At 44.1% G+C, this 8076-nt stretch overlaps 2 protein-coding genes across 2 annotated transcripts; one reads left to right on the top strand and one right to left on the bottom strand.

Annotated features, from left to right (window-relative positions):
- The first annotated feature begins 1303 nt into the window (after positions 1-1303).
- Positions 1304-2053, top strand: LOC139850231 (uncharacterized). The gene has a single exon (XM_071839816.1). It carries the CDS (start codon positions 1304-1306, stop codon positions 2051-2053), a length of 750 nt encoding a protein of 249 aa, XP_071695917.1.
- A 3104-nt stretch (positions 2054-5157) lies between these two features.
- Positions 5158-6168, bottom strand: LOC139850232 (uncharacterized). The gene is made up of 2 exons (XM_071839817.1): positions 5581-6168; positions 5158-5466 (listed from the first exon to the last, which is right to left on the bottom strand). The coding sequence occupies exons 1-2, from the start codon at positions 6166-6168 to the stop codon at positions 5158-5160; spliced, it is 897 nt and encodes a 298-aa protein (XP_071695918.1).
- Between the last annotated feature and the right edge of the window lie 1908 nt (positions 6169-8076).

An 8076-nucleotide genomic window follows, 5' to 3' on the forward strand; every position in this document is an offset into this window, starting at 1 on the left:
CTTGCCCAAAGGATAATTATCCACTGCCAGAAATAGACTGAAAAGTTGAATTGTTAGCTGGCTTCCGATACAAATGTTTTTTAGATGCGTACAAAGGATAACATCAAATACAGATGGCAGCGGACGACGAGGATAAGACTGCTTTTTACACAAGCCAGGGCATATACTGCTATACCAAGATGCCATTTGGTTTAAAAAATGCTGGAGCAACTTACCAACGGGTAATAGATGAAGCTTTCAAAGGTTAGATTGGAAGAAATTTAAAAGCATATGTTGATGACCTGGTCATAAAAAGCACAACAGAACAAGGTTTGTTGGAAGACATATTAGAAACGTTCGCGTCGTTAAGAAAGATTAAAATGAAGCTTAACCCGTCGAAATGAAGTTTTGGATAAGAAGAAGGGAAATTTCTTGGTCATATAATAACTGAGCGCGGGATACGTGCAAACCCAAAGAAAATAGAGGCAATCGAGAATATGTCGTCACCAAGAAATAAAAAGGAAGTGCAAAGCTTAACGGGTAAGTTGGCGGCCTTGACTAGGTTCTTATCAAAATACGCAGAGCGGTCACTCCCCTTTTTCGGAACATTGAAGAATTGCTTGAAGAAAACGGACTTCAAGTGGATGGAGGAAGCAGAAGTGGTGTTTCAAGAAATGAAAAAATTGCTAAAAGAGCTGCCAACAATGACTGCGCCGATTGCTGGAGAAACGTTGATACTGTACTTAGCGACATCGAAGGAAGCAATAAGTTCAGTGTTGATAGCGGATAGAGGACAGGCACGCACTATAAAAATTAAATATAGCTAATTTTCAATCAATAGGCATTTAAAATTATATAAATATGCTGTGCGAACAGGTGAAAATGCCTGTGTATTTTGTTAGCAAAGATTTGACAGGGAGCGAATTAAACTATCCTGCAATCGAAAAACTGGTTTATGCACTCGTGAATACGGCTAGACGCTTGCGGAGATATTTGCAAGCGCACCCAATAAGGGTCCTAATAGATCAGCCGATAAAGCAGGTATGACAAACAACTATTTGTTGTCAACAAACACAAAATTGCTTGATAAGTTATAGCAAATTTACATTCACTGATACCTGTTGAGCAGGTGCTATATAAAGCAGAAAATTCTGGTCGCACGGCCAAATGGGCTATTGAGTTAGGGGAGCACGAAATAAGCTTCTCACCACGAAGTGCGGTAAAAGAGCAAGTCCTAGCAGATTATCTGGCTGAAACAGTCGGAGATATCGAACTCTCGCATGAATCAAAAGAAATACCACCTCCACCCGAACAGCTGTGAGAAATGCACACAGATGGGGTTTGTGGTCCAGAAGGTGCAGGGGCAGGAATAGTCCTAAAAAGTCCAGAAGGGAAAGAGTATACCTTCGCACTGCGATTCAGCTTCCCTGTCACAAATAATGAAGCTGAATATGAAGCATTGTTATCTGGGATGTGGGTAGCAAAATATCTGGAGGTTAAAGAACTCTCAGTATATGTTGATTCGCAGTTGGTTGCAAACCAATTTAATGGAATACTAGAAGCACACGATGAATGGATGCAAAAATACTTAAAACTTATGCAAGAGCTAGCAGTCGACTTCGAATTGTTCCAGATAACTCAGGTTTCAAGGATGCTGAATAAAAAGGCGGATGCGCTAAGCAAGTTAGACGCATTGACATTCAGTCATTTTAAGAAAGAAATTTGGGTTGAGGAGGTTAAAGTAAAATCTATTGAGGAAGACAGTGTTTCGGCTGCAGTTGAAGAAGAAGAGCGGAGTTGTATGACACCAATAATAGAATTTCTAACCAAAGGTACGTTACCGATAGATTCAAGTGAAGCAAGAAAGATTAAGATGAAAGCACCAATGTATCTGTTAGAAAAGGGAATTCTATATAGAAAGTCTTTTCTGGGACCTCATTTACGGTGCCTTAATTCAACTCAAGCGGAGTCAATCATATGGGAAGTACATGAGGGAATGTGCGCTTTGCACTCAGGACACAAAACAGTTGCATCCAAAATAATGCGGCTCAGATATTACTGGCCGTCAATGTAGAGAGATGCCGCAGAGGAAATACGCAAGTGTCAATCGTGTCAACTTTATGCACCGGTAAGCAAGGCTCCGCGACATCCTATGATACCGGTCGTGTCTCCATGGTTGTTCTGCAAATGGGCAATCGACATAGTGGGGCCATTCCCCGCAGGCCCAGGGGGTGTAAAATTTCTGGTAGTGGCCATTGATTATTTCACGAAATGGGTAGAGGCCAAACCGCTAAAGACAATTTCGGGCAAGCAAATTCGAAATTTTGTGTGGGAAACATCGTCTGTTGGTTTGGGATACCAAATGAAATAGTAAGCGACAACGCAATTCGAGGGAAATCCATTTAGTGACTGGTGCCAAGAATTGAATATAAAACAAACATTTACATCAGTCGCACACCCTCAAGCGAATGGTCAATGTGAGGTTACGAATCGGGATATCGTTTTAGGAATCAAAGTAAGGCTGGGATTGTGTCGAAGGGGTTGGATAGACGAACTGCCTAACATTTTGTGGGCGCAACGCATAACTCCGAAGGGCGCAACTAATGAAACACCCTTTAGTTTGGTGTACGGGTCCGATGCTATAATACCCACTGAAATAAATGTGCCAACCACGCGCATAGCTTCCTTCGATGAAAGTAGCAACAGCGAAGAACTGCGTGAAAATCTAAACTTAGTTGAAGAACGCAGAGAAATGGCTGCCATTAAAGAAGCAATCAACAAACAAAGAATCGCAAGCTACTATAATAAGCGCGTCCAACCATTATCTTTCCAATTGGATGATCTGGTGTGGCGAAAAAATGAAGCAAGCAGGGCAGAGGATACGGGTAAGCTTGGACCTAAATGGGAAGGACCTTACAAGGTTATTAGCGTAAGCGATACAGGGGCGTATCGTCTAGCAAGTTTGGATGGAAGAGCAGTAAAGCGCACTTGGCATGCGCAGACACTAAAAGGGTGCTACATATGAAAAACTGTAGACGGACTGATCACCCCAAACAACTGTGTAAAGTTTTTATCATGTGAATTTTTTATTTTCCATTATAAACATGACAGCTACGTGCTGGTCAAAGGATATGTTTGAAATAAATTGAATTATGCAATTTAAGCCAATAACTTGTGTATTTTTTACATTTGTTGATTGCATGCCCCTTAAGCTACACAGGAACACACTCCGAGTCTTAAGTGGCATAGTTTAGTTTGGTTACTAATACTATTTTTAATGGTGATAGTAGTAAAACATTGGTTTGTTTTAAACGCTTGTACACCGCGCAAGACGGAGACTTGCACAGTCTAGACTATAAAATACAAGTTTGGTTTACTTGTTTAAATAACCCGGACATTGGCGTGGCCGGAAGACTCTTGAGTATAGACATTGGTTTGTCTGTAGTACGGGTAATTTGCATTGGATTGTATACGCGTACATACTTATAAAATTTTTTATAAAAGTCTTGAGTATAAACTTATAAGCATTGGTTTGCTTGCTTGTGCGTACAACATTAGGTTGTTGGCGCAAGAATAAAAAGATCATGAAACGATTGAGGGGTCGCTCCCGCCATAAAGTCATGGCATTTATTCTACATAAGAGTTATTAAATGCATAATATTATAACGAATCATTATAACCGCCATAGTGATTTCGTAAGAACACAATAAATGCACTTTAACCAAAAAAGTCGTCAAAATTATATTCAATCAGAAGATAACATATTACAGTTGTAGAATATTAAAATCAACCGCTTAGCATAAAAGCGGGAAAAATACTAAAATTTGACCTAATATATGTCAATATGCGCTATAAGCTAATAATAAAAAAAGGGTGGCAATTGGCGGGAACGTTTGCCCTACACTAAGGAGAGTATGCCATCCTCGCCCGCAGCGATCAGATGCATACTCCGCTGTAAACAGAAAAAGAAAATATATTATAGGGATGCGAAACCTCCGAAATTGCAAGGCCCATCCCTCGTTGGAAAAAAATAAGCCACCATGGATGGTTGAAAGTAACCACCCAAGGTAGCTTAACAAACTCAGTCGAGTTTGTCAGAAATTATCTCCTGTGAGGAGATGGTGAGATCATTGACAAGAACTTCAAGACAGGGTTTGAGATATGTTGGAGTTGGAAACAAGCTTCATCACATTTTTCTTTGGCTCTATCGACAAGCAACTCAGCAATATTGGGGGGAATCACTGGAGGTACACACATATCCCAGCAAATGACATTCCAAAACAGGGTCCGCTCATAGGCGCGGGCAGCGACCATCGCTGCGCCAAAATGCTGCTCGACCGCTTTGCAGTCGAGAGCGTGTTGAACAATTGTCGGAATGCCCTGCCTCCGAACCGAATACCAGACTGAATGTTGTCTTTCCTGTGTTGTTCTTGCGGTCGTTCTGTGTGCCCATAGGACTTTTGGTAACTCATCCACCCATCTGTTGCGCTTCATCCCCAATCTTGCTTTGATGGCGTGTACAATGTCTCTGTTTGTGACCTCACATTGACCGTTGGCCCGAGGGTGCGCAACGGAGGTGAAGCGTTATTTGATATTCAAATCTTGACACCAGCTGCGGAAGGGGTTATCTTCAAATTGTGTACCATTATCGCTGACAATCTCATTAGGTACGCCGAATCTGCACACGATGCTTTCCCAGAAGAAATCTCTAACTTGCTTACTGGTAATAGTGTGCAATGGCTTCGCTTCCACCCATTTGGTGAAGAAGTCGATAGCTACCACCAGGTATTCAGCGTTTCCCGCGCCCTTTGGGAAAGGCCCTACTATGTCGATAGCCCATTTGCAAAATGGCCACGGTGATACGATGGGTATCATAGGATGCTGAGGCGCTCTGCTAACGGGCTCGTGCAACTGGCACTCTAGGCAAACTCTAATCCTTTCAGCCGTGTCAGTGTACATTCTGGGCCAATAATATCCAAGTCGCTTAATCCTCTTGGTGACTGTCCTCCACCCAGAATGCAAACCGCAGGATCCCTTGTGAACCTCATCGATAATCATAGCAGCCTCTTTAGGTCCTACACAGCACAGGGATACGCCTAAATAAGACTTTCGATATAAAATTTCTCCTCGCAACTCGTAGTTTGGCGCCTTCACCTTGATCTTCATTGCTTCCTTCTCTCATTCGGGTAAAGATCCACCTCGTAGGAACTCTATGATTTCTGCCATCCAAGTCGCTTCTTCTTCTTCTTCAACAGATGCAATCGTGGTTTCTGGCTCTGTGGACTTCGTGAAGACTTGCTTTACTAATATTTTCTTTTCTAGGTGATTGAAGGTGAGGGCTGCCAATTTACTGAGTAGATTCGCCTGCTTGTTCTGGCTCCTGGGAATTTGGCTGATCTTGAAGTAAACGAACGTATCGACTTGAGAGTGCACCAGAGCCAGGTATGATTGCATAGATTTGTCATTAGCGTCAAAGGTGTCGTTTATCTGATTGGCAACTAATTGTGAATCCACATAAGCTTGCAGTTTCTTTATTCCTAGCTCTCAAGCTATACGCATTCCTGCTAACAGAGCCTCATATTCTACCTCGTTGTTTGTTACCTTAAAGTTAAATCGTAACGCGTATGTATGCTCTTCCTGATGCGGACCTGTGAGGATTAATCCTGCGCCAGCGCCCTCAGAGCTTGCCGCGCCGTCAGTATAGAGCTCCCACAGTTTGAGCGGGGGCACGGGAAGCTGTTCAGGGTCGTCTATTGCCGGTATATCAGCGGCTGTTTCGGCCAAATAATCGGCCATCACCTGCCCCTTGATAGCGCTTCTAGCGCAGTATGAGATTTCATGCTCGCCCAGCTCTATTGCCCATTTGGTGAGCCTACCTGATATCTCGGGCTTATAGAGTAGCTGTCGAATAGGTTGATCAGTGAGCACCGTTATCGAATGTGCTTGGAAGGATCTGTGCAGACGTCGGGCAGTAACGACGAGCGCGTACACAAGTTTTTCTATGGGGCGATAATTCAGCTCGCTTCCTGATAGCGCTTTGCTGACGAAGTAAATTGGCATTTGGGCGTCTCCTCGTTCAGCAACTAAAATGTAGCTAACAGCTTCGCTAGATACCGCGAGGTAAAGTATCAGGGTTTCGCCTGTAATCGGCGCTTTTAACATCGGGAGGTCTTTAAGGAGTGTCTTCATCTCCTGGAACGCCTTTTCTGCCTCATCGGTCCACTTAAAATCCGACTTCTTAGCGCAGTCCTTCAGGGTGTGAAAGAAGGGAGCGATCTTTCAGCGGCCTTGGACAGGAACCGCGTCAATGCGGCTAACTTCCTATTTAGGCTTTGAACTTGCTTTTTTGTTTTAGGGGTTTTTCAATCGCTTCTATCTTCTTTGGGTTGATTCCCCGCGGAGTCACAATGTGTCCCAAGATATTCCCTTCCTCTTCTCCAAAGCTGCACTTGGCCGACTTGAGTTTCATGTTGATGCTCCGGAGCGTGTTGAACGTTTCGAGTATATCGACCAATAGCTGTTCCTCGGTATTGCTCTTAATGATGAGGTCGCCAACGTATGCCTCAAGGTTGCGCCCGATCTGCTTAGCGAATGCTATATCGATAGTGAGTTGGTAAGTAGCGCCCGCGTTCTTTAGTCCGAAGGGCATCTTGGTGTAACAGTATATCCTTGGCCTGTGTGGAACGCGGTTTTCTCTTCATCCTCTTCTGCCATTTGTATTTGGTGATATCCTTTGTAGGCATCTAGGAAGCACTTGAACCTAAAACCAGCGAGCGACTCTACCTTCCAGTCTATTTCTAGCAAAGGATAGTTGTCTTTGGGGCAAGCTTTGTTAATGTCTTTAAAATCAATACAGAGCCGCCATATTCCATCAGACTTGGCCACCAGTACAGGGTTGGCTACCCATGTCTGGTAGTTCACTTTGCGCAGTATGTTGGCTTTAACCAGTTTATCCATTTCTCTACGCAACCACTCACTTCTTTCTAGGGCCATTGGCCGCTTCATTTGCTTAATTGGGGTCAAATTGATGCTGGCGCGGAGGTGATGCTGCGCTATCTCTCGTGGTACTTCAATCATGTCAGCATCGCGCTAACAAAACATGTCAGAGTTAGCGATGAGGATGTTCCTCAGTTTTTCCTTAGTCTCGTGTGTGAGACTCCCCCCATCTTTACCTTCTGCTCCGGATACTCGGGATTAACTATAACCCACCATTCATTCGCGTCCTTTTCTTCTGGAGTAGCGCTACCTTTATCAGTGACAGATGCGCACAAGGCGTCCAGCGGCATTGACTCGAGGGTGGCAACTCCTTGATCCGTCAGGAATCAAACCATCCCATGAATGGTGGATGGTACAACGCCAAATTTCTGGATGGAAGTCCTTCCTAGTATAGTGTTGTATCTAGAGTACGAGCGCACAACGCAGAATTCTATGCTCTCGGTGCACTTCTTTGATTTATCTTTGTTGTCTCTCAGCTCCAGCTTCAAATCCAAGTTTCTGATAGGCCACACCGATTCTCCGAAAAATCTGGATAAGGCCGTAGTCGGAGGTTTGATGGTTCGCCTCACTGTTGTGGGTAGCTGTCGGAAGCAATGCTCGTACATGATGTCGACGCTACTGCCGTTGTCTAAGTGAAGGCGCTTAACGCCATGTCCTGACTCTGGCAGATATCCCTGCACTACAATTAGTGCGCAGGAAGTGTTGAACGTCTGAATGGCAGGGAATGATATCTCCGTCATCCTCGAGCCTCCGTCAGCGCTAGCTTTGCGTTTCGTTCCTAGCTGTGGTCGGCATTCGGCCATTGAATACACTTATTTTATCGCGACAGGTGCCTGTATAGAAAAAATAAGCGAGGAGTGGACAAATGGAGAAAAGATCAATTCAAAACCTTTTAACTTGTATGTCCGACGGATGGCGCCAAATGATCAAGCATGGAATAGTCGGGTCGGGTTCGGTCCATGCTTGACATCATTAAGAGGGGATTTAAGGGTCAATTGAGTTTAACTCTCCGGTCCGGAGTACCGTGAATAACCCCTCGCGAGATGATGATCTCAACAGGGGTGGTTAAACGTAGATCCACCATCGGCGGGTAGTCCGGTC

Source organism: Rutidosis leptorrhynchoides, chromosome 5 (genome assembly GCF_046630445.1).
Source record: "Rutidosis leptorrhynchoides isolate AG116_Rl617_1_P2 chromosome 5, CSIRO_AGI_Rlap_v1, whole genome shotgun sequence".
Classification (NCBI taxonomy): domain Eukaryota; kingdom Viridiplantae; phylum Streptophyta; class Magnoliopsida; order Asterales; family Asteraceae; genus Rutidosis; species Rutidosis leptorrhynchoides.

What these genes read in the sequence shown, in the direction of transcription:
- LOC139850231 (XM_071839816.1), top strand. Translation starts at nt 1,304, where the DNA reads ATGCACACAGATGGGGTTTGTGGTCCAGAAGGTGCAGGGGCAGGAATA.
- LOC139850232 (XM_071839817.1), bottom strand. Translation starts at nt 6,168, where the DNA reads ATGAAGACACTCCTTAAAGACCTCCCGATGTTAAAAGCGCCGATTACA. An exon ending in CGTTACGATTTAACTTTAAG is followed by an intron (nt 5,467 to 5,580) that starts GTAACAAACAAC and finishes GTTGCCAATCAG; the next exon opens with ATAAACGACACCTTTGACGC.